This window comes from Pezoporus wallicus, unplaced genomic scaffold (genome assembly GCF_028554395.1).
Source record: "Pezoporus wallicus isolate ANWC-B61680 ecotype Strahan unplaced genomic scaffold, APGP_CSIRO_Pwel_v1 scaffold_3294, whole genome shotgun sequence".
Lineage (NCBI taxonomy): Eukaryota > Metazoa > Chordata > Aves > Psittaciformes > Psittacidae > Pezoporus > Pezoporus wallicus.
The window spans coordinates 15,203,690-15,228,912 of NW_026635478.1; the positions used below are offsets into that span (position 1 = coordinate 15,203,690).

Genomic DNA, 25,223 nt, shown 5'->3' on the forward strand with positions numbered 1-25,223 from the left:
TATTTAAAAAAAGAAAAGAAAAGAAGTTGAAAGAGTGTCAGTTTAAATGTTAGGTGTTGAGCAGACAAGTAAAGGTAAGTGATGGGAGGTAAAAAGAGAGCCTTAGAAAGTAGAAATCACTGTGAAATACCAACAGGACTAGAGAAAACCCAAAACCTTCTCCTGCAACCCTCTGGCAGAATGCATGTAGAAAAGAAATAACACCATCTTTCCAAACAGAGCTCTTAAGAGTAGGAAGCTGCAGTGCTGCAATGCACAGGGCAAGGCAGGCAGTGCATATGGTGCAACCGCAGCTGCCACAGTGATGGAAGCTGGTGTCTGCAGCTGCATGTGCCCCTTCTGCACTCCCTGGGGATGCGCTTGGTACAGTGTGTAACTGTGCTGGGTGCCTGTGGCAGGCTGTGAGCTGTGGGGGGCTGCAGGGGATGGTCTCTGTGGGAAGAGACTAGAGGCTGCTTGCTCTGCCAACAGACCCACCGCAGGACACGGCTGAGCCCATCAGCCAGCCTAGCGGTGCCTCTGGGGGCATGTATTAAAGAAAGGGCAGGGATAAAAAGGGAGAGAAACAATAGAGGGAGCACCACCGCTATCAGGGAAAGGAGGAGGAAGGAGGAGGGCCTTTGTGGCTATGGCATTTGTCTTGCCAAGCAACCATCCGTGCGCTCAGCCCATCTTTCCTGCTATTTGCCAGACATCTGCTGGCTGGTGGGAAGTACTGAAAAAGCTTTTTGCTTTGCTTTTTTATCTAGCTATTTCTATCCGTGACACACACAGAGTCATGGATACCCTGAGTGCCACCACAGCACCTCTCCATCTGGTTCCTCTGCCCAGATCCCAGCCCCTTTAACCCACCCCACAGGCCCTCTACTCACCAATGAGTCCAGCTCACTGCTCACCAGCCACGGAGACACTCATCTCACAGGAACCCCACACTTACAGGACTCCCTCCAAACATCAGTAGGGACCCTGTGCCCACCTGATCCCCTGTCCAGCCCCAGGGCCTCCTACTCCCTGGCTAGTGCAGCTTGGAGCTTGCCATGGAATTGGAACTGCACACACACGGGCTGGGGAAAACACGAGCACTCTGCCCCCAGCACTGACACATGGACTGTGACCCCCAGTCCTGCTCCAGCTGCTGAGCCCCCCACTAATCACCCATCACTCCCTTGTCCTGGTGCCCCAGAAGCTGTGGCCAGGACACAGAGACTTGGTCCCGACCCAGGCACTGAGCTGAGTTCCTCACCCACCCCAGCGCCTGGCACCACACTGGGGTCCTTGATCCCTCTGGCTCCAGAGCTGGCTCCACATCCCCTTGCAGGGTGCCCTTGGGTGCTGGCACCTCATCCTCACAGCACTGGTACACACGGGACAGAGACTGAGCTAGCAGGGAGAGAGCAAAGAAAGGGTTTAATGAGGAGTCAGGAGCTACTGTGGTGATCAGGGCAGGCCTGGGTCAGACAAGGGCTTGCACACCATCAGCAACTGCTCACACGTGGCCCATCCACTCCTCTCCGTCACACCCCTTCCCCTAAATGTTCCTCAACAGGTTTTGCACAGCTGCACCTGGAACATCCCAAATCCTCCTCCTCCTTCCCCCCACTTTATCAGTTACAAAGCCTGGGGTGTCCCTCTCCAAAGCTGTGTCTGGATCTTCTTGTTGGCCCATTAAGTAGTGGCTGGAGACTTTCAGTCATTGCCATCTCTACTGCTCTTTTATGTGCAGCAGATCTGGGTCTCTGTCAATTATCCTCTTTTGCATTTCAAGAGTACTTCAGTGGGTGACTGTAATGAAGTGGATGCTCTCACCTTCCACATAGCTTTACAGAAGCAACTCAGTGTCAGCGTGAGCAGCAATAGTTTGAACAGTTTCCCATGACTAGTACTGCAAAATTCATTACTTGGCAACGCATGGGGCTGGGTTGGTAAGAAATGAATATTTTAATGTGGAAAGGCTGCAACAGAGCTCTTGCCACTGGAGAAATATTTCATTTCTTTTCACCGGGATCATTGTAACAAGAATGAAATCGATTAAATATTTGTAGCAGATTTAGCTTATGACCAGCCGTTCCTCTCTTTATTATACCAATAGCGTCTTGCATGTACATGGGTGTGCGGCAGCTCTCAGCTCTTCACCACAACCCGTTTTCAAGATGAGGTGAAGAGACAGGAGCAGTACAGTACAGTGTGGAAACGTATACAATGAAAAGTGTGTATGCTGTTCTGATCAGATGAGTTTATTTGTTGTTAATTGTACTTCTGCATTTTCATGAGAGGTCTTGAGTGTGAGATAACCAAAACACAGCAGCAAACACCACCATCCCCATCCCTCCACTCCCACAGTAAACAAACACGCAAACCAGAGATGGATGTTTTGCATGTTTGGGCATGCTGCAAACCAGGCCTATCTGATGAGGCACACGAGAAATGGCACTATGACATATATATGGTGTTGTGGAAGAGAAGCACTCAGAGCTTTCTCACTGTCTTTTTGATTAACCATTGCATATGAGCTATTTAACAAAGCATTTTGTGAAGCCCATGCTTCCTGTCTGGTCAAAGCTGATGTCTTCAAAAGCACCATTTCCTGTGAGCTGGTGTCAGCTTTTCAAATTGTGGATTTACTGCGGTTTATTGTTAATGACAAGAAAGAGGAGCCAGATACAAGCTGAGCTCTCTGTAACCTAAGTTTTTAAACATTAGGTTTAAAGAATTCAGGAATGTGTACTTTCTGCACGTCTCCAGCTCCAAGATGGAGGACAGTGTTTAGTTTGATTTGTTACAGAATCACAGAATGGTTGGGTTCAAAGGGACCTTAAAGATCATCTAGTTCCAACCCCCCTGCCATATAATGTTGTAATGTTATGTTTTAATAAGTTTAATTGCTTAATTTCTTATACTGAATTATAAGAAAGGAGCCTTTTATTACATTTAATCCTGCATTCTGTATGGAAACTCGTTTGAGACATCTGTGTTTTAAAGGAGGAACATCCTGCCCTAGAATGTGCAGTCAGATGCAGCAGCACAACAAAGAACTCGGGGCACGGGGGCAGAATTTAGATCCAGCTTGCTGGGGAGTGTGGCAAGTCTGATGTCTGTGTCATAGACCTGCCCACAAGGAACCACAGACTTATAAAACAATGCTGAAGACCTTGGTCCAATCAGCATTAATCCTTTATGTGATTTCTGCTGTGTGCACAACTGATTTTGATCTTATGAGTTATGGTGCATGGTATAATTGCTAGGAAGAACTGTACTAGCTTGTTTTGCCCCGGAGAGATGTTTTACATCACAGCTGCTCAAGCACTGTCTGGATGAGTTTGAAATATCAAAAGCCACAGACTCTAAAGCTTTTCTGTGAAAATGGGTCAGCAGCATCCTGCAGCTCACTCCTGCAGAGCTGGCCCTGAAGCTGCCAGCTCCTTGAACCACACACCCCAAAAACTGGGGTGAGGGAGGAGAAGGAGGTCTTTGGATGTGGAGGCCTTTAGACCTTATCAACAGCACAAGACAGAGCAACCTGAAGTCTGTTTTAACTTCCTAAGCCCAAGGAGTCCCTTCCAGGAGCAAAGGATTTATTGTACTGCAAGGCAGGGTAGAGCCTACCTGCCTCTCCAAAACCACTTGTAGGGGAATCAGCTGTAACATTCAGCCTCCATCTTCTTCTGTCATACTGAAATTTCACTACTTGTCACAGAGTCACAGAATAGTGGAGATTGGGAGGCAGCTCTGGTGACCATCAGTGCCCTGCTCAAAGTAGGGTCAACTCATGAACATGAGCCATCAGTGTGCGCTCACAGCCCAGAAATCCAACCGTATCCCGGGCTGCATCAAAAGGAGCGTGACCAGCAGGTTGAAGGAGGTGATCCTGTCCCTCTACTCTGCTCTCGTGAGACCTCACCTGGAGTATTGTGTGCAGTTCTGGTGTCCTCAACATAAAAAGGACATGGAACTGTTGGAACAAGTCCAGAGAAGGGCCACGAGGATGATCAGGGGACTGGAGCACCTCCTGTATGAAGACAGGCTGAGGAAGTTGGGGTTGTTCAGCCTGGAGAAGAGAAGGCTGCGTGGAGACCTCATAGCAGCCTTCCAGTATCTGAAGGGGGCCTAAAAGGATGCGGGAGAGGAACTCTTCGTCAGGGACTATAGTGATAGGAGAAGGGGTAAAGGGTTAAAACTTAAACAGGGGAAGTTTAGGTTGGATATAAGGAAGAAATTCTTTACTGTGAGGGTGGTGAGGTACTGGAATGGGTTGCCCAGGGAGGTTGTGAATGCACCATCCCTGGCGGTTTTCAAGTCCAGGCTGGATGGAGCTTTGGGTGATATGGTTTATTGTGAGGTGTCCCTGCCCATGGCAGTGGGGCTGGAACTAGATGATCTTAAGGTCCTTTCTAACACTAACTATTCTATGATTCTATGATTAACTACAGCAAGCTACCAAGGACATTGTCCAGTTGGCCTTTGAATATCTACCAAAGAGAGAGGCTTTACCACCTCTGGGAAACCTGTTCCAGTTTTTGACCACATTCACTGTACATTTAAAAAAAAAACGGAAAAATAAGGGAAAAAAAAAGAAAAGACAAGGTCCCCCTGAACCTTTTCTTCACCAGGCTAAACAGTCCCAGTGCTCACAGCCTCTCCTTGTATAAAAGATGCTTCAGTTCCTTAATCATCTTATTGGCTCTTTCCTACTTGCTCCAGTAAATCCACATGCTTCTTGTGCAGGGGAGCCCAAACTGGATACACATCCTGACCAGTGCAGAGTAGAGGGGAAGGATCACTTCCCTTGGCCTACTGGCAGCTTTCTGCTTAGTGCAACCTAGGAGGCTGTTGGCCACCTTTGCCATGAGGGCGTGAGGGCACGTTGCTGCCTCATGTTCAATTTGTCATTTGCCAGGAATTCCCAGATCCTTTTCTGCAAAGCTGCTTCCCAGACACCTGACCCCGGTGTGTGCTGATTTCTCACTATGTGCAGGAGCTTGCATTTGCCTTTACTGAACGTCATGAGGTTTCTTTCTGGTCATTTCTCCAACCGTGTCCAGGTCTCTCTGAATGCTGGGACAACCACCTGGTGTATCAGTCATTCCTCTCAGTTTTGTACCATCTGAGAACTTACTGAGGGTAAGAGAACTTACTCTGCTCTATTGTGAAGGTCACAGGTCACCGGCACACTACTGCATCTAGTGTTGAGCCCTGTGGCACATCTGGTCACTAGCCTGCAGCTGGACTGCATGACACTGGTCACAACCCTCTGGACCCAGCCTTATAACAAGTTTTCAGTCTGTCTCACTATCTACTTATCCAGCTCGATAGTTCATCAGTACTTGTCTGTGAGGATGTTGCAGGAGACAATGTCAAAATAACATCCACAGGTCTCCATGGGGTGAGTCACCTCACTGTAGAAGGTTATGAGGTCAGTCAGGCATGTCTTCCCCTTTGCAAATCTGTGCTGACAAGGTGATTGCCCTTCCTTGGCAGGGGGATTGGACTAGATGATCTCCAGAGGTCCCTTCCAATCCAAACCATTCTGTGATTCAGTGATTCTTATTCTTCGTGTGTCTGGATATGGTTTCTAGGATGAGTTGCTCTATTAGCTTTCCTGGGGCTGATGTCAGGCTGACTGGCCTGTAGTTCCCTGGATCCTTCTTCTTGAAGACAGGAGTCATCTCCTGTCTTCACCTTCAGGGACCTTTCCTGATTACCATGACCTTTTAAAGGTTGTTGAGAGTGGTCTTGCAATGAAGCCAGCTCCCCCAGCACTCGTGGTATGTCCCATCAGGGCCCATGAACTTGTGTATGTGCATTTAGTTTCAATGCTCCCTAACATGATAGCTCCTCCACCAAAGTTAAGTCTGCTTTGCACAGGACTTCCTCATAGTTTTCATGGACCTGAGATTGCTGAAGGCAAGTCACCTTAGCAAAGACTAAGACAAAGGAAGCACTGAGTCACAGAGCGTATCACCCTTTTCTACGTCTTTGTGATCAGCTACACTGCAGGATCACGTTTTTCGCTAGGTATTTTTTTGCTTCCTGATGTACCCAATTAAACCTTTCTTGTGGCCTGGCACACCAGATTCCAATCCAGACAGGCTTTGGCTTTCCTAACCCCATCCCTGCAAGCTAAAGGATTCATGCGGGCCCACTGTCACCATTTGTAACCTGCTCATTGGGTGGGCCATTCTTCAGTTCAAAGGAACTGACACTTGAAAACTATCCAGCTATCCTGAACCTCTTCTCTCTAGGACTGTTTGCCATGGGATACCTGAAAGCAGATTCCTGAGCAGCCCGAAGCTTGCCTTCTTCAAGTCCTGGGTTGTGATTCTGCTTTTTGCAGGGTTTCCCTTCTTTTCAGGATCCTGAACTCCAGCATCTTAGGTTACTGCAGCCACACCTTCCCCCAGCCTTTCGTCCCCAACCAGTTCTTGTTCATGTCCTTAAAAATAAAGGGAGTAAGAAGAAAAAGAAGGGAAAGGATATGAAGAAAAGGGATGGAAAATAATATTATGTTTCAAAAGTAAACAGATATATATTCCTGGTAGCCTATAAAGTAAAAATGATTATGAAATGTTAATAAAATTATGTTTCCAGATTTTGACTAAACCTCAGAATTAGCAAAATGATTGAATTGTGAAATCCTCTTCTGTTCTGAAAGTACTATTATTTGTTTTCCGTTTGAAGACTGGCAGTACAAGCCTATGCTTTTAATAATGGAGTCCACAGATACAGCTTGTTCAATGTATTCTGTTGCTCAGTGAATGTAACATTGCAATTAGCTCAAACAGAGTTTGGTGCAACCATGGCAGGAACACGTTTTTTTTCACTATAACTCTGAAGAAGTAGAGCTCTGTGCTGCAATAAAAGGACACAAGTTTCCTGTGTGGGTCACCAAGATACTCATTTCCCATCTCTCGGTTGCCCTGTCAGTCTGACAGTAACAATCAATTTGTCATCCTGCAGAGTCGTATATGGAGATGAGGACAGATGCACCACCTGTTCTGCTATCACATTTCAGCTTCCTCCTGTGGAAATAAGGTAAACCCCCTCAATTTTCTTGTCAAAATTCTCACAGGATTTTTGTTTTTCAATCAACATGTCATTGGTATAGGTCAAATGCATCTGTATTGCTTTTATTGATGGTGCTTGCAGTGAAAGAGAGAAATCCATGCTGCAAATTGTCCCACTAGAATTACCCATGTCTGTCTATTTGCTACATAAGGAAATACAATTCCTTGCCTTTGTCATTTTGGTCAAGCTTAAGTTGCTTACTTATATTAGTTGATGTGGAGAATGCTAGGTAACTTCACCTCTCTGTGAAAGTAAGATCCCCTGTCTAACACTGGCCTACCTAGCATTCATCATATGAGCAGTTTAATCATAAATGATAGAGCTCTTTGAGAGCTACTGTCATTGCTTAAATGACTTTGTACTCCAGAAGGCTGATTTGAACTAGATTGTATTTAAGATCCCTTTCAACCCTAGCCATTCTATGATTCTGTTATTTGTTCCATGTATTACTCTGCTACTAATAATATATGCTATCATTAGAAATGACTCTGAACTGCTGGAAGGAAAGCTCTTTTGACATTCAGGAAAATTCAGATCCAGACCTGGACTTTGTACCTAGTTGGACTTCTAAATGCCAAGTAAAGCAAAGTAAAAAAAAGCAACACTTAAAAGCACATGACAGGAATAAAGAGGACCACATCTATCTGAATGTGAAACACAGCCCTTCTTCCAAGAAACAGATGATGAGAAGACAAAGAACAGAGGAGAACATCACAAACAAAGGTAAAGTCTGTTAATGGGAAAGATGTATGCATTACTGAATAAACAGTCTAACAGATTTCATGTCTGAAGGGAGCCTACACAGATGCCAGAGAGGGACTCTTCATCAGGGACTGTAGCAATAGGACAAGGGGTGATGGGTTTAAACTGAAACAGGGTAGTTCAGGTTAGATATAAGGAAGAAGTTCTTTACTGTGAGAGTGGTGAGGCACTGGAACAGACTGCCCAAAGAAATGGTAAATTCTGCATCCCTGGCTGTGTTCAAGGCCACGTTGGACAGAGCCTTGGTTAATATGGTCTAGTGTAAGACATCCCTACTCATGGCAGGGGGGGTTGGAACTAGATGATCTTGAGGTCCTTTCCAACCCTAAACATTCTAGGATTCTATGAATTAATTATTTGCATTTGTATGCTAATAGATTTTCTTTTCTAGCCTGCTATTTGTAGTTGAGAAGGATAGAGAGCTCGAGGCAGGTTAAAGTTGGAGACTTGCAGCTCCAACAGAGTTAAGTGATGTGCGATCTAATAATTTCTGTTGATGCTGTATCAAAAAAGTCACTGTAGTTGGACTTCTCTTCAGACATAATCCTGAGTTGTCACTGATCAATAAGCCCCTACAATGGGAGAAGGGAAGTATACAAGTGCCATTTAAGCATGAAGTATGCAGTATTGAACGTGGCTGCCAGAAAGAAAGCTGAACTTAACATTAAGGGTACCACAGAGGTACCTTGGTTTTAGATCAACAGTTGTACCATTTGAGTGATCAGCTGGTGTAAATTTGTGTAAATTTGAGTTGATTAAAAGAGTGTGGATGTCTTCCTCAGTTAGCCAGACCAGCACGGGGGTGTGTCTGTGTACGCGACAGTCTAACATAGAGTACAACCACTGAACAACTGACAAAAAAAGCTTTGAAGACAGCAACAGGCTTGAGCTGCTTAAACCCCATATTCCTTGCTGGTGGAACCCAGCGTTGCGATGGTGAGCAAATCGTAGAGCCTGGCAAAGAGAATCATATTTTCTTGTGATTCAGCTGTGTATCGAAATGCTATATTCTGCTAAATGTAATTTGCACTTATGTGTTGCTTTCAACACATAGCTGTATCACCCTGCTAAATCAGAACCTCATGCAACTTCACATTTCTTTAGCAAAAATAAACTGATATTAAATATTGAATTATCCATGTGTGGAGTATCGAAAGGAACTAGTCAGATAGTATTGCACTCTGACATGAGTGCAGGGTGAAGTAAACAGACACTGAAGTTTCACATATATTGTATTTCTAGAGCTGATCCCATTCAGAAAACCTCACCTTTATCATATTTATGCTCTTTTTCTTCCTGTTAGATTTTCCTGGTTTATGCACCAGCTGCCATATTACTGCAGTGATTCTAGGGATCCTCATCTTGGCGTCGCTGGGAACAGCACTGGGTTTTATTATCAAGGGTAAATAAATACCTGACATTGAAAATATTTTATTTGAAGTTAAAGCTTTGTCAGGAAGCAAAACAGAGCTTTTGATATCTGCTCAGGGCTCCAAGAAGAGCATGGAAGTATCATTTCTCTGTTAAAAAAGACTTGATTCTGTTTTCTGAGGTTTTTAAATATTGTTTGGCCCAGTTAGACCTGTCCTCAGCAGGATCAAGAAAGTAAGGCATAGATAATATCAAAGATGCCTTTGAGAGGGGCAACTGGGTAGACTTCAGTGTGTAGCAAGCACACTTTGTTGGGTGCTCAACCACTCATGACCACATCCTGATGAATGCAGCTCTAGACCAGAGGACACAACCAAAAAGCCCATTTTTTTCACGGGTATCTGCAGATCAGTGCTGTACAGTGAGAGAATGAACCCTGAGGTGTTCAGTGGCCATCCATGGGCCAGTGGCACTAGCTGCTCTCCTGTCAGGAAGGAAAAGGAGGGTGTTTCAAACTGTAAGACCTCCATGACTAGCAGCTGTTACAAAATGATTCCTGGTCCTAGCAGCAGCCAGAGCTTAGTGGTGGGGGCTGTATGGAAGTGGGGGATCCTGCCATTGGACAGAAGGAAACATGGGCCAAAGATGAAGTTTATATGGGGAAGACAATGAAAAGGGGAGGGGAAACTAAAAGAGCAAAAACACTAGAAAGGAAAAGGAAGGCCCTAAGAGACCCCTCCATAACCTCACCCTATTCCCATCTGGTAAATGGATGATTTTCACAGAGCCCTCCAGAGGCTGTGTGCAGTTAATGACATTGTCTTTGCCAGTCTCAGAACAGCTCCAGCGATGGCATTACTATAATGCTGGACAGTCATTTTCTAGGGAGGGTGCGTGCGAGAAATGTGCTTGCAATGGAGCAGGCTCTGTGAACGAGAGCTGTATGATTGTTTTGCAGGCTATCCATGCCCAAGCTGCCCTGAGCAGTGGGTCGCCTACAGAGGGAGCTGCTACTCCTTCTCCAAGCAGAAGAAGGACTGGAATTCCAGCCGGCAGTCCTGCGGGGCACAGGGAGCTCATCTCCTGATCATCAGTGATACCAGCGAAATGGTGGGTGCCTTTGCGGTGGCCAGGACTGAGGGCCTTTGCCATACAGGATAACAGTATTACAGGGGAGCAGGTCGAAGGCACTGTACTGTCCAGCTCTTCCCCCCTGTGAGCAAGGGAAAGAGTTAAAGGCCTTTGCAAGAGGTCCTTGCTTCTCTCTGCCTGCCTTTGCTGAGCTTGTCATGGGCTCAGCCCTCAGACCCATGGCTGGGGGAGCTGCATGGCACTCTGAAATGCTGCCTCTCACAAAGTAGGTTCCTACAGTAAGGAATTGGAATGGTGTGGGTGCCCAAAGGATGTTGAGAAATAGCTGCAAACCTCCCTCTTCCACACAGCGCCCCACTGTTTCCCCCCAGGGTCCAGGACTTGACTGGGTTTCTCTGAGACTACTGATCTCCCTGCTTCTCTGTCCCTCCTAGGACTTCTTCCAGATGATGCACACCGAATCCTACTGGATTGGTTTGCAGAATAGCACTGGTTATGACTGGGTCTGGGAAGATGGCTCAAAACTAAATGGCAAAAAGTGAGTATGGTATTTCCTCTGTATTTTTCTGTAAAGTAAAGGGCTTGAGATCCTTCCCATGCCTTTAAACTTCTAAATGAGATGTTCCATCTGTAGTCTGTGGAAGTCTATCAGCAATGAATACAACTTCTATGTTCAGAGTGGCTGCTGCCTCCAGCAGCTCCAGAACTAACAGGTTCTTCCTGTCCGGCTGCTGGAGCCCAGTCTGGTGCACCAGAGATGTGGGAGTCTCTATCCCAGGATGATGTGCACAGCTGCTACATTCCCGTTTGTAGGGTCACTCACTAGGAAATCTGAGCATGTGTCCCAGAGACACAAACACAGACACATGTGCAGGCAAAGGACTCTCACACAGCTGGCTACACACACTGCCACCAAACAAGGCACTGCCTTCAGCATGTAGCGCTAATAGGACTCACATAAAGCACAACCACAGGCAGATGAGCCCCCTTCCTCCTCTTTGGCTGCTCAGGATTGAAATCCATTAGTGAACACACACAAACAACACTCCCTAGGCTCCCAGGGCCTCCTAACCCCTGGCTAGTGCAGCTTGGAGGTGCCATAGAATTGGAACTGCACCCAGACAGTCCCCCTGCTCACACATGGCCTGTCCCCTCCTCTGTCACTTCCCTTCCCCTAAATGTTCCTCGACAGGTTTTGCACAGGCCCACCTGGAACATCCCAAATCATCCTCCTCTTCCCCCCTCTTTTATCAGTTATAAAGCCTGGGGTGTCCCTCTCCAAAGCTGTGCCTGGAGTTTCTTGATGGCCCATTAAATAGTAGCCAAACACTTCTAGTCTTTGCTGTTGCCTCTGTTACCTCTTTTGCACCAGATTTGTGTCTCTGTGGATTTCTGTTTGAGCATTAATTTCCCTTTGCATTGAAAAGGTTTTCTATTGGAAAATGGTAATGAAACAGAGGCTTTCATCTTCCACATGCCCATACAACACATTCAAACTGGAATACTTGCTACTTTCTGTCCCAAGGTCTCCAAACGCTTTAAGTGGAGCAGCAAGAATTTCCCCATGGGACGGGACTTTTCTCTCATTAGTGATGGGAAATGGAGAGCCCAAAATGACACAGACTACCTCTTAAGTCTCAGGGTGAGCTGTGGGCATAGCAAGCCCCACTGCCAGACCTCCCATGTTCCAGGATGGGTCTTTCCTGACAGAAGGTCATGAAGTCCAACTTCAGTGAGTCTCCTACTTCCAAAGATGTGCGAGGTTCTTCCCCCTGCCAAAGTGATGATCCCTCTCTAACGTCCTTCCGCTTGTGTGCTCTGCCCATGTCTCCCACAGTGTCCTGTTCAACAGCCCCGTGCAGAACTGTGGCGTTCTGCTGGATGGTGCCATTCGTGCTTCCAGCTGTGAAATCCTTGCCCCGTGGATCTGCGAGAAATCTCTTCAGTGACCTCAGTGGACCTTGTGTGAGGAAGTGTCCTTTGGAGAGTTGTGCTAAGGCTTGCTCCCTGTGAAAGTGTCTCAGGAAGCTTCTCAGAGAGAGAAGCTGTGCTCCTTGCTGCTGTTTGCACCTGGAGAAAACTGCAGCTTGGCTGCCAGTGTTACACAGCTGTGACAGAGTAAACCTGCTACCCTGCTGAGATGAAAATAAACATAGGTTGCTTCTAACAATTTCTTCAGTGGTTACTTTCTGTTTTCCTCCCTGATATGATTGTTTAGTGCATCAGGTGATTGATAAATAGGCAGAAAGGAAGCTGCTGGCAGGAACAGAGTCAGGAGGGCAGGGAGTGAAATATATTCTTTGCACTAGCACTGCAGAATAGCAGTGTCTCCTGTTGCAGAAAACAAGATACCACTACAGCTCTTAAACAGGTTCCTGCCCCAGATCTGCCTGAGGGATTGCTGACTGACACAATTACTTTTATCAGCAGCCAAATAAACATAGCTCCTTTGTCCTGAGGCCTACCAGTAAAGGTGCCCTCAGCCATGGTCAACATCTTCGTCGGTGACATGGACAGTGGGATTGAGGCACCCTCAGCAAATCTGCCGACGACACCAAGCTGTGTGGTTTGGTTGACACGCTGGAGGGAAGGGATGCCATCCAGAAGCACCTTGACATGCTTGAGAGGTGGCCAATGCCAACCTCATGAAGTTCCTCAAAACAGGGCTTTGCCCATACTGCAAGCAGGATGGTTTGAGACCAGGTCTGGGGAAGCAGCAAGGGCCAGTCCTCTGTAGTGAGTGGATGGCTTGCTGGGAGCTGAGAGAGTAACATGGCTGGCAGAGGTGATGGCCCATGTCCCTGGCCACCTCTTCTCTCTTTTGGTAACTGTAGGACAAGTTTCTGATTCATTGGAGGGAAGCTCCAGTTTTTCTCACCAAGCATGGTGGACGCTATGGCTTAGGTGATGCCTTGTCAGCTGCAGAAACAGGCTTTCTTTTTCTTCCTATGCAGAAAATGTGGGGAATAGAGACACCAGCACTGTGGCACACAATACAGATGTAAGGTAAGAATATAAAGCCAGTTTGTCCCAGAACTGTTTGATTGACTAACACAGATGTAGCCTAAGAAATCTTGCCTCATTTTTCACACAGGATTAGCATCTGTTTGGACTGTGCTCTGTGTTTCACAGACAGGGCTGTCAGCTCCCTCCAAGAGTTGAACATTAGTCAACATGCAAAGTTAATGTGCACAGGTTTAACCTGGGACTCCAGCCTAGTCCACAGAGATTTATTCTGAGATGATATCTTTGACATAGCGAGCACTCTGGATCACAGTACATCTTCTAATATTAATAGTGATGATTTCCACTGGAAGCATCATCAAGCAAATAAAGCATCCTGTTTGCTTGCATAGATCACCTTTCATCAAGGCATTTTTCCCGAAGGTTGATACACTTGACAAAATCAGGTACTGTGGAGAAGGATAAAGCTATTCTCCTTTACACTGTAATCCCAGGAGAGTCAAGTACCGGTTACAAAATTCCTAACAGTGAATCCTACTTAATCTTGTGGTTTTAGGTCCTGCACTGACATTACTAGATCCCACTGGGTGACTTTATAATCTCTGTTCCACCCTTTGGAGGTTCACAATGCCTACACCCTTCTTACATAAACAGTGGATATTTGAGTTGTTTGACTTGTTGAAACAAGAGTTTTTAATAGAAAATGCCTATGATAATCCTTGTCTCAAAGTGGAAAATTGGAATAGCTGCCAGGTTTCTGTCCCACACTGAGTTAGATTAGTTCATAGAATCATAGAATCATAGAATCCTAGAATGGTTTGGGTTGGAAAGGACTTTGAGATCATCTACTTCCAAACCCCCTGCTTCGGGCAGGGACATCCCATCCTGTTTCTTCTCCTGTACTTTTTAAGAGGCAGCACAAAACTTCCCAGAAAACACACTACTCCCAATTCACAGCCAGCGTATATACCTTTTCCTCTGTTATTTTATTATATAACTTAGCTTTCCACATTTCTGGTTTGAAACTCCCACACTGTGTAGGGCTTACATCTTTCAGATCTCCAAACAAAAATCATGCTATTTGGAGACAGAAAATCATTTTCAAATTAAGCTTATAAATTATAGTTAATCACCTTCAGTATTTCCAGAAGTGGATGAGTCTATGAAAGTGTTGACCTAGTTCTAGCAGAAGATTCTCCCCCCCTTCCCCTTCAGAGACCTGATGTTACTTTGCTTTTTCTACTCTGTATCTAGCTGATCTAGGGTTGTTTTCTGCATCTCAAAGAACAGCTGCCTTAAGTAGGATGATCGTATCAATTTTAATATCAATCTCTGTAGATCACTTTGAGATCCTCTGAAAATGGAGGCTAGGCTTGCAGCGTGGTGAAACCTGCCCAGAACTATCACTCAGACAAAATGAAACCTGAACTGCTTTGCCAGCTTTTACACTTTGGATGACTTTGGTATGTACTGGGAAAAACAGGAAAAGCACAAATAGCTGCTGCAAGGAAAGCGTGCCTAAAGCTCTGAACTATATCTGCCCTGTTCTAAAGGATTCGGGTATGCAACAGAAAGAAACAAGAAGCACAGAGGAAATCTTAACAACCTTATATCCTTGTAACATACTAGTGACCCCAGAGAAGGCCGTTAATTGGCTTAACAAATGGAGAAAGCTAAAGCAGCCTGGGCTGACCTGAAAATGAGACAATCTGTGACTTATTGGCCATGTCAGTTAGGCAGCAACTAAGAGTGAAAACAAGTGTCACTGAGGGAAAGAACCGCTTCCCCAGATGTACAGCATCATAAAGAAGGCTATGCTCGAGCTGGAACTGCTATATGTACAAGCTGGGCAACCAGACAGGTCTTGGACACTTTTACCATCTGGAGTAAACGTACTTGTCATGGCCAAAGCAGTCACCATTTGGGGCATTTTATTGCCAAATTGTGACAACTTTGGATTACCAACTCAGATATTGAGAGGAAAAAAAAAAGTATACAATTAAAAAAGCATTTAGGGAAACACCTTTCCTCTTCTTTCCCTCAACTCATCTTCAGTAAGCTGTCAGAAACGAATTTTTGGCCACAACAAATGCCAAAGAAAGTGGTACTGAAATGGGGAACGATGAAGGAACCCAGTAGTGTAACCAGAGCTCCCTCCTCCTCCCTGCTCAGGTCCAACAGCAGCTCACTGCCCTCCTGTTGCTCCCAGCCTGCAGCCTCTTACACCATTCGTGGACTCTCAGCCCAGGATAGACTCAAGGGCCACTCACCATGGCTGTGTGCTTGCAGAGAAGTCACCAGGTCTTTAAACACCCTCTCCAACATGGTGGGTTATGAGGGTCATGTACCCACAATACAGCATAAGACAGCAGCAGAGAACTGGCCGGTATGGTATTATGACCCACCAGACCAATGCCCAGCACCATGATTTTGGACCTTCCCAGCCACTCATACACCGCTTCAGCTGATATTCCAAGCACACAAGGTTTCCATAAGCCATACCTGTTCCTCTCCAGGAAGTCACAGCTCGGAACCCAGGGATATTTAACTCATCAACTGCCCTTAAATGAAGAGACCTGTAACCCTGCTCCAGCCCGTGCAACCGCTTCAAGGTCCCGGGTCACCCAATGGCCCTTCAGTACCAGCCCCCTTGCAGCAGAGCCGCTGGAGGCAGGGGCAACTGTGCAGGCAGAGGTGCAGGTAGTCATATAGGCAGAGGTGCAACCAATACCCCAAACAGCTGGAGCATTGGTGGTTCAGTGGTAGAATTCTCGCCTGCCACGCGGGAGGCCCGGGTTCGATTCCCGGCCAATGCAACGCTGTCTTTTTCCCTTTTTTGCTTTGACTTCTACCCATCACATGGACCCACTCTTCCCAAAATCTCAGCCTAAATAGCATCTTTACCTTAGCCTTCAATGAAGATGCGAAAGCTTCCAGTGCCTAACTCGGTAGAGGGGTTTGCCACTGGCCTGTCATCCACTTTAAAATCCAGGAAAGTTGTTACAGAAGATGTTTATGAACTTTTCTTCCCCAAACGGCTGACACCACCTCTGTTCTCAACCTGCTCTAAGCAAAGCAGGCTGATGGGAGACAGGCATGGCCATCCCAGCGCCAGCTCCTGCCTGCTGCCCGGAGAGACCCCCGTGTCCCCCAGCCCCGGTCAGGTCTAGCCCGGAGCCGGCCACCCCCAGGAGCGTCGCGGGAGCTGTAAGCCGCTCTGCTAAAGCCATCAGCGCGGGGCTCGCAGGCACAGCTCCGGTGCCGAACACATACCCTGACCCGCTAGCGCCCAGCAGCTGACAGGCTCGAAAATAAACTTCAGGGACAGATGTATGGGGATGGGAGACACAGAGCAGCTCGGGGGGCACTGACCCTGACACAGCCACCGTAACCCGAGCCCTTGCTGGGGCTCCGGGCCTGCAGCTCCGCGCTCCCCTGGGTGCCCCCATCACCCGGGGAGCCTGTCCGACCCGGTTCCGTACCGCGGGCAGCTCCGCGGTGCACGGCGGGATCCACCCAAGCACTACAGGCCGGTTCCTGCCTCCCCGCGATCCGCAGGCGGCCCCGCTGGGCTCCCAGTCCCTCCCTGCGGTGCCGCTCCGTCCTCCATCCCCTCGGCACCGGTGCGCTGGGGTCTTCCGGAGCGGCACCGCCCGCTCCCCGGTTCCCGCTCCCCGCCGTCCCTCACTTCCCGCACCACGCTGGCGGCCACGGCCCCTGCACCCTCCGGCACCGCCGTGCTCCAGGGCGCCCCCAGGCGACGCAGAGGCTGCCTCCAAAGTACCCACTGCTCCGAAGGAGCGCGCTTGGTTTATTGCGCACCGAGCGCCGCAGGGTTAATGGACCCTCAGCGAACTACCGAGCGCCCGCTGTCAGAAGCAGCTTAGCTAGGGCTCAAGGGGGACACCGGTCCCTTGGCAGCGGGAAGGCCGCGAAGGTAGTATACCCAGGAGACGCCAGCCCCCCCGGGGCAGGAGACCACCATCCTGCTGGGGACGGCAGCCCTATCCACAGCTGGGCTGCCGGCGAAGGAGACGGTGATGGGCATGGTCTTTTTGGCACGCAAGCTCTTGGGGGCCCTGACGGTGAAGGCTGGGTGCTCCACCGTGCACTGGAAGGTCATGGTTTGGAAGAAGACATTCTTGAAGGGGATGGAGATGGTAGTGCCAGCCTTGATGGGGAAGGGGCCCTGAGGCTTGGGTGGGAGGGCGAGGCCAACAAGCGGGATGCTGTAATCGCCACCAAGCGGGGAGGAGAGCTGCAGTATGGCTCTGGCTTCACCCAGTTGGCAGGGCTCGAAGGTCACCTCCACGCTCAGCTCTGAGCCCCTGGGGCTGGCAGGGGCCGCACTGATGGTTTTCTCTGTTTGGAAGTCAGCACAATTGGTCTGCACAGGGGAGAAAAGAGACCATGGAGGGGGTGGGTCAGAAAAGCTGAGTCAGTACCTCAGGAAGAAACCGATGGTCCCCTGCCATCACACTGGTTGTGGTTCCTGTCCCCATCCTGTCACTTGTGTGTCCAACCCACAGCATTCCCCTGCTGAATGGGCATGAGAACTGTCCAAGTGTGCCAAGCAGGGACAGCCCTGCATCCAAACCCAAGAAGCCTTACTTGGGCTGTAAGGTGGAAGTCCAGACACCATGGAGCCTGCAAAAGCACCTCCAACAAGGGCAGCAGAGAGCATTCTGCAAGGGAGGCCAGTCCATCTGGGGACAAGCCCAGTGCTGGTGGGCAGACCCCCGGACTCACATGGCCATCCCACCTACGCCAGACCAAGCCAGAGGGGCTGGACCCCTCGGCAGAGAGGGCTGGTGCTTGCCAGAGGAGCTGCCTCCCAGCCAGAGCCCTGGCAGCCCAGGCTCACCTGGAGGAGGTACTCAGTCTTCTGCCGGGCATAATTCATTATTTTTGTGGTGATGGTCTGACTAGAGCCCAGTGTGATGCAGAAGTAGAGGGGCTTCTCCGGCCTGCTCATGATGGCTTTCAATTGCAGGTTGTAGTAAAAAGAGCCCAAGTCGCTGCTCTGGAGCACCAGGCGCCCTGTGCTCTCACCCACTTTCAGGGGCTGGTACTCAAGTACAAGATCAGCCTAAGAGGAATGAGAGGAAAAGCCACTGAGTTAGGCAGAGACAGTGAATTCAGGGCCTAGGATGGGGGAAATTGTTCCCTGGTGTGCTCACACAATGCTGGAAGGCTGAGCTGCCTTTCTTGTTCCAACTCCTTCTCTCTGGGGCACAGCCTTGCTGCATCTAGGAGGACAGTTCACTTGCGGGACAGTCCCCAAGAACTGAGAGTCCTCCAGCACTATCCCAGAAGCTTCCCACCCTAAAATGCCCCTATAATGCCCCAGGGCACACACCATGTCCTATCAATCCATGCTAAAGGCACCCTCCGGTGGGCTGAGGCATGCCTTGCAGCCACTATGAACTGAAAAAACACATAAAATAAAGAGCATGTGGCACAAGGACCTGCCACATGAGGCCTGATGGCAGCGTTATCACAAGCGGTAGCAAAACAGACTCCACCAGCACAGGATGATTCCCACTAAGGATATTCTCACACACTATTTTCCCTCTAAACTATCAGCAGATGGGAGCTGCCACCCTTGGAAAGAAGCCCCAGATGGTTTGTTCAGGGCACCACCAATCAAGAGCACCCCCTCCCAGAAAGGCTGAAGTGAGAGTGTACTTGAGGAGCTTTGCTCCTACCTCTGACTGTGCAGGAACAGTGAATTGTGGGGGAACACTGACGTCGGGCACTTTGCAGTCTATGGCAAACATTACTGGGACAGACAGAGGGTTATCCACCTTGACGGTGGAGGACACTCTCTGCCGAACAGCGGTGGTAATTTCAACAGTGCTGATGGGTTCCGAAGCGGTAGCCTTGTAAGTCACCATGTAGAACAAGTATTCCCTCGTCTCCTCATTGAGGAAGGTCACCTGAATCAGAGAAAAAGGGAAGTGCTTCTCTGCCAAGAAGGACCTTTGCAGGTCGAAGGAGGTGATCCTGCCCCTCTACTCTGCTCTTGTGAAACCTCACTTGGAGTACTGTGTACAGTTCTGGTGTCCTCGACATACAAAAGACATGGAACTGTTGGAATAAGTCCAGAGCAGGGCCATGAGGATGATCAGGGGCTGGAGCAGCTCCTGTATGAAGACAGGCTGAGAAAGCTGGGGCTGTTTTGCCTGGAGAAGAGAAGGCTGCGTGAAGACCTCATAGCAGCCTTGCAGTATCTGAAGGGGGCTTATAGGGATTCTGGGGAGGGACTCTTCATTAGGGACTCTAGTGGTAGGACAAGGGGTAATGAGTTCAAACTTAAACAGAGGAAGTTCAGGTTTGATATAAGAAAGAAATTCTTTACTGTGAGGGTGGTGAGGCAGTGGAATGGGTTGCCCAGGGAAGTTGTGAATGCTGCATCCCTGGCAGTGCTCAAGGCCAGGCTGGATAGAGTCTTGGGTGACATGGTTTAATGTGAGGTGTCCCTGCCCATGGCAGGGTGGTTGGAACTAGATGATCTTAAGGTCCTTTTGAACCCTAACGATTCTGTGGTTCTGTGATTCTGTGATTCTGCAGGTAGAAATATACCAGCTGTGCTTAGCCAGGTCAAAGAGCCTGTCAAGCACAACACCTTGATTTCAAGAATAGCTGTGAGCAGCCACAGAGGAAGAGTGCAAGACTGGGGGAAAGCATGTGTAGTATTTCACAGAACCCTAGAATGGTATGGGTTGGAAGGGATCTTAAAGATCATCTAGTTCTCATCCCTCTTGCATGGAACCTTTCACTAGATCAGGCTGCTCAAAGCCTCATCTAACCTGGTGCTAAACACTTCCAAGGATGGGGCATCCATAACTTCTCTGGGCCATGTGCTTCAATGTCTCAACACCATCACAGTGAAGAACTTCTTCCCAATATCCAATCTAAATCTCTCCTCTGTCAGCTTAAAGCCATCCCTACCCCTACATACCCTTGTACAAAGTTGCTTCACAGCTTTCTTTTTGGCCCCTTCAAGTACTGGAAGTCTTCTCTAAGGTCTCTGCAGAGCAAAACAAGCCCAGCTCCCTCAGCCTTTCCTCACAGGGAGGTGCTCCAGCATCTGATCATCTTTCGTGGCCTCCTCTGGACTCACTCAAGCAGGTCCATGTCCTTATGCTGGCCCCAAAGCTGGATGCAGTATTCCAGGTGGGATTTCATCAGAGAGGAGTAGAGGGTAGAATCACCTCCCTTGACCTGCTGCTCACACTCTGGGGATGCAGCCCAGCACATGGTGGGGGGTGTGGTTCTGGGCTCAAGTGCACACTGCTGCCTCATGTTGAGCTTCTTGTCAGCCAATGACCCCAAGTTCTTCTACTTTCTCCTTTAGAGGCTCCTGATTACCCCATTGCTTCCAGCTCACCAGTGTCCTGACTCACCTGTACCCAGCAGTGGGACCCTCACAGAAACTATCATGTTAGGGGGTGTGTGGAGAGATGCCTGCTCTTTAGTACCCACCCAGGACACCTACAATCCCACCAGTGGGCGTGCCAAGGTACGAACAGGTGTGTACCTTCTTGGTGAGCCACCAGCTCCTTGAAGGGCCACACAGCCTGCAGTGCACACTTACCACTGCATTAATGACTGCTTCTTTGTACGAGAGGAACGTGAGCTGGTAGTCCTTCTTGGCAGAGCCTGGCACATCAATGTGTTCCAGCCCCTGCAGCACAAAACTGCTTTCCAGCTTTTCTGGTTTGAGTATGTCTATCACCACAAGAAACCTGTGGGTGAGAGGACACAGTGAAGGTCAATGGGAAGGACAAACATAGATACAACACTGCCCCTCTCATCCTCAATGCCTCAGGGAGAGAGAGTCAGCTTTTATCCCCCTTAGGGGCAAGGCATCCAGGATGGGTCTGTGTAGGCAGAACATGGGTAGTGCATAGGCACCTATTGCCAAAAATGGCCAAAGAGATTAAAAAGCTTTCAGGAAGGATATTCCATGCAGTGGAAGGTTCTTTCCTAGTGCTGCTGCAGGGATTGCTGATGGGGCAAGAATTCCTGGGTTGAACTCACGTCTGGGGCCTGTGTAGCCAGTTGCAGACTGGGATGAGCTCAGTGTGGGAAGTTCTACATGGCACCTGCCGGGAAATGATTCCTGAACGCTCCGGGCCTTCAGCAGTTCCTTGCAGGCAGTAGTACAAGCCCACCCCATCTGGCAACGGAAAGAAGATGGAACCCTAGAAGACAAGACAGAGCAAAAGTGAGCTCTCCTGTGCTCTGTTTGGACCAGTTCCTGGCTCTGGAATACCTCTGGTCAGTCCCATGTCTCAGGCTGTCACTTGAGCAGCTTTGAGCAAGTCCAGCTGGCAGAGCTGTAACTGCAGCCCTGTCCTGTGCAGGAGAGATGGCAGCGTTGTACCCGCTTGGGCTGCCACAGCCACAGGACACAGAAGCAGCATCTCTGGGCAAAGCAAAGACACAGTGGCCTTGCAGCAGAACTGTTTTGCCTATCCCAACACTCTTTTACTTGCCTGACTAACCTGGGCACATCCGCTGCCAGCCCTGTGCTCATGCAGGGACAACCATAGTGAGGGGGATGGCAGTCCCTGCTAAACTGTACTGCCCCAGCTGTGCTGGGATTAGCCCCAATATTACTTTCAAGGGAGCAGCCTGTAAGCTGGCACAACAGGGTGCTAGCTTACAGCCAGGTGGGCCGTGAAAAGCTTGTATCCATACTCATTTTCGGTGCCAATGGGTCACAGTCACCTGTCTGTGGAGCAGCATCTCCTCTGCCTTCAGAACAGCTGAGAACTGCAACACTCCTCATGCAAGACTGTACGTTAAAGAGGTATTGAGCACATGTAACCCTAAAGGGTCTGGCTCTGCTGAGCACCCTGGAGACTGAGCCCAGAAGTCTGTGACCTCCACTCTGGCCTATATTCTTGCCTAGGGTAATGTCAGCAGGAGTGGGACAAGGACCCCAGCAGCTCCAGCACCCCAAATTCTTTCTGAACTGACCCCTTTGATTTACAGCTTATCCCTGGTCTGTCATGAAAAATACTGCCTATGGAAACAAATGGGTTGGTCATCCCCATGTGCCCAGCCTGAGTTCTGCAGGAATGGCTCTTTCCAAGCTCTTATACTACTGAAGGGGATGTCAGGAGAGCCCTTGGTGTCGTTTCCCACCTAACTGCTCATGGCCAGGGGCTCAGTGAGAAACTGCAGGGTAGCTTTGCCCTTCTTGCTCCCTGTGAAAGGGAAAAGGACACCAGCACAGAGGTGCTGGCTGGTTGTGCCAGGGCTTGGGGAGCCTGCTCAGTCCATAGGGACTGAGACCCCCCCACGCTGCACAGGCAGGGATCAGGAGCTGCACCGAACAAACTTCATTTCCTGGACCTTCAGAAAGCCTGGCTTTTTAGGTGAGCTGCTCCAACACGATTAGTAGTCAGACCAGACTTCCCACCTGCCCTTTCCCTGTGCCTGGCCTCTAGTCACCAGGAAAGCAGCTTCCAACAGAGATCACACAGGACACCTTCAGCTTGGACAGGGCCTCTGAATGTCATCTTGTCCAACCTCCTGTCCAAAGCCGGGTGAACTATGAGGGTCACCCCGTGAGGGTTGGCATGCTGGCACAGCTCACGTACCTGATGATTCATATTCTCAGAGCTCATGGTTTGAGGTGCATAGGTGACCTTGTATGGCTTTTTTTGTTGATTGGCTTCTAGATGGAAAAGTTCAGGCCCCTTCCAGTGTTCCCCCTCAATGATGGGCTGCACAGTCCAGGCCTCATTGCTTGGGTTTGACAGGAGGATGGTCTGGCTCTGCTTCTCACGCACGCTGCATGTGAAAATCAGAGTCTGCAATAGAGGAGCAGAGAGGCTGCATGGTCACACCAAGGAACCCTTTCCACTCTTCTCACACTGGCTCTACACTGGGACTTGAAGCACAGAGAGCAGTTCTTCCTTGTCACATGCAAAATTTCCAGTTGGGCCACAGCTTTTGTAGTAAATCAAGTTATTTGATCTTAAAGAAGGGAGAAAAACCCTTTCACATGCTGAGTGAAAGAAAAAGGGGTGTCCTAGAAGGAAACTCTCCTGTGCAAGGAGAAGACCTATAGATGCACAGCCCCTTTGTGGGCAGGCTGAAAAGCAGTTTGGATGTTCTTTTGGGATTAGGAGGCAACACTTCCCAAGCTTCCCTGTCCTGCAATGCCTGTGAGGGCCACGAGTCCTCCCCACTGCATCCCTGTGCCCCAGGAGCCTGATGCAGCTGCCCTGCCCAGTCCTAGTGCTGAATGTCTTCCCCTGTTCCAACATGGAGAAGAGTGGCTGTGGATGTACAATTCTGGGAGTATAGCAAAATGGCTCTGTGGGGAGTGTTTTAGAAAAGCCCTGCAGGGTATCCCTGTGGCAAAGGTGCTGTAGCGTAGAGCAAGCACAACTGAGCTGCTCACTGGAGGAACAGCACCTTTAACAGGGCTCAGGAATTTTGAGAATCCTGCCCAGCGGATTTCTCAGCTCTCTAGAATACCCAGGCAGGAGTGAGTCCATGCACATTAAGTGTCCTCCAGTCCCTGCCCTGGGAGAGATGTGGTGCAAATGGTGGGGTACAGGTGGGATGGGATCCATCCTGTCTCTGCTCCAGTTACCTCTTTGATCACAGGGGCTTCCACACAGCATCCTGCCAGAGTAAGCCGGAGTGGCTCACTGCCCTGGATGAAGCACTGCAGCCCATCATATTGGACAGCCTGACCCAGCTTTGAGGGGCGGAAGGTCACAACAAAAGGGAGAACCATTCCTGGGGAGATGTAACCCTCTGTGGGCCTGATGCGGAAATCCGGCTTGAAGCTCTTTATGTCCCACTTAAACCTTGCCAAGGAAAGCACAAGAACAGGAAAGAAGGATTAGCAACTTGGGAGGCTTGTGTGCTGTTTGTAAGTCTCTTGTAGTATTTTCCACATCTTGGGCATGCTGCTGAGGCACCTGGCAATCAGACTTTAGGCTGGGCAAGAGTTAGCTGTGCTCATCTGTAAAGAAGCTTCTGGTTGTATCCCCTTTGGTTGTACCCCCTTGCTAACTGCCAAGGCCTGACTGCACAATGTTGGATGCATGACTCTCCACTGGGACGGAAAAGCAGAGGGGAACTATCTGGGCAACCTACAGCTCCATGCAACCCTTATCCAAGCTGTCAGCCCTCAGAGGGGATGGGGTTCTGCATTACTTGACTCCTATGTCGCCTGTGTTCCTCATGACTACGCGCTGGCTTGCGTAGCTTTGCTGCATCACAGCTCCAAAGCTGAGGTGGTCCTGGTCCAAGCTCACTTGGCTGCCCTGGCAGGAGCCCCGCACCACAAAAAGAGAGCGCACCAGACCGCTGCACTCCAACATCACTTCTTCGGTGAACGGCTGGATGCGGTGCTTTGGAGAGAAGGTCACCTCCACCTTGCAGGTGTCTCCTCTGGGCTTCAGGTTTAGCTCCTTAGTGGGCTTAACGCAGAGAACCTGCCCAACAAAATGAGTGGAGACTGCTTCATCTGGCAACTGAGATGTGGATCCCCCCTCATTAAAGTCAGAGAAGAGCCTTCCAATTCCTGTTCTGTCCCCACCAACATTGCCCCAGTCCCACTCATTCCCACATATGAATTCCTAGGTAACACCAAAGGTGTTTTCCTGTGATGTGTCCACCTGGCCATGGTGAGCTGAACTATGTCTTCTGAAGTAATTTCATGCAAACTTCAAGAGTGCTTTTAACTCTTAATCTTTAAAAATTCATTTATCTCCCTTACCTTTCCAGATCAAAAATACATGGCTGCATTCTAATGTATGTGTCTAAAACAGGCTAGGGGAACTGTACCACCTCACCTCTGGCTCTTAGGGGAGTCCTGACACCCAGCTCAACTGAGGCATTCACACTGCAAGTATCTGCTGGCAGAGCAGTCCAAGCAGTGAGGACAGGATAGCACACACAGGCAGACGGGACAGGACATGATTGTAATTAGC

At 49.0% G+C, this 25,223-nt stretch overlaps 2 protein-coding genes and 1 non-coding gene across 8 annotated transcripts in view; 2 read left to right on the forward strand and 1 right to left on the reverse strand.

The window, feature by feature from the left end:
- Positions 1–4,792: 4,792 nt before the first annotated feature.
- On the forward strand, positions 4,793–12,323 carry LOC130610058 (killer cell lectin-like receptor subfamily G member 1). 6 transcript variants are annotated; one of them, XM_057429630.1, is made up of 8 exons: positions 4,794–4,944; positions 5,040–5,118; positions 6,955–7,029; positions 7,587–7,785; positions 9,128–9,226; positions 10,154–10,305; positions 10,722–10,825; positions 12,125–12,323. In XM_057429630.1, the coding sequence occupies exons 3-8, from the start codon at positions 6,979–6,981 to the stop codon at positions 12,234–12,236; spliced, it is 717 nt and encodes a 238-aa protein (XP_057285613.1). In that variant the 5' UTR covers positions 4,794–4,944; positions 5,040–5,118; positions 6,955–6,978; the 3' UTR covers positions 12,237–12,323. The 6 variants fall into 6 exon arrangements, with proteins under 6 accessions (XP_057285639.1, XP_057285613.1, XP_057285604.1 ...); XM_057429621.1 differs by having other exon boundaries at positions 4,794–5,118; XM_057429665.1 differs by having other exon boundaries at positions 4,795–5,118; positions 7,737–7,785.
- Positions 12,324–15,996: 3,673 nt separating this feature from the next.
- Positions 15,997–16,067, forward strand: TRNAG-GCC (transfer RNA glycine (anticodon GCC)). Its single transcript has one exon. It is a non-coding gene; the product is annotated as a tRNA-Gly (tRNA).
- Positions 16,068–17,025: 958 nt separating this feature from the next.
- The window catches only part of HYDIN (HYDIN axonemal central pair apparatus protein), a 106,733-nt gene continuing 98,535 nt past the window's right edge, over positions 17,026–25,223 (reverse strand). The window contains exons 78-85 of the mRNA XM_057429842.1: positions 24,445–24,725; positions 23,873–24,092; positions 22,869–23,081; positions 21,298–21,461; positions 20,852–21,002; positions 18,960–19,190; positions 18,116–18,340; positions 17,026–17,638 (exon numbers count right to left, since the gene is read on the reverse strand). Coding sequence (XP_057285825.1) covers positions 17,135–17,638; positions 18,116–18,340; positions 18,960–19,190; positions 20,852–21,002; positions 21,298–21,461; positions 22,869–23,081; positions 23,873–24,092; positions 24,445–24,725 — 1,989 coding nt within the window. The 3' untranslated portion in view covers positions 17,026–17,134. The remainder of the gene's footprint in view (positions 17,639–18,115; positions 18,341–18,959; positions 19,191–20,851; positions 21,003–21,297; positions 21,462–22,868; positions 23,082–23,872; positions 24,093–24,444; positions 24,726–25,223) is intronic.

What these genes read in the sequence shown, in the direction of transcription:
- LOC130610058 (XM_057429621.1), top strand. Translation starts at nt 6,979, where the DNA reads ATGCACCACCTGTTCTGCTATCACATTTCAGCTTCCTCCTGTGGAAAT. An exon ending in GGAGAACATCACAAACAAAG is followed by an intron (nt 7,786 to 9,127) that starts GTAAAGTCTGTT and finishes TCTTCCTGTTAG; the next exon opens with ATTTTCCTGGTTTATGCACC. An exon ending in TCAAAACTAAATGGCAAAAA is followed by an intron (nt 10,826 to 12,124) that starts GTGAGTATGGTA and finishes TGTCTCCCACAG; the next exon opens with TGTCCTGTTCAACAGCCCCG.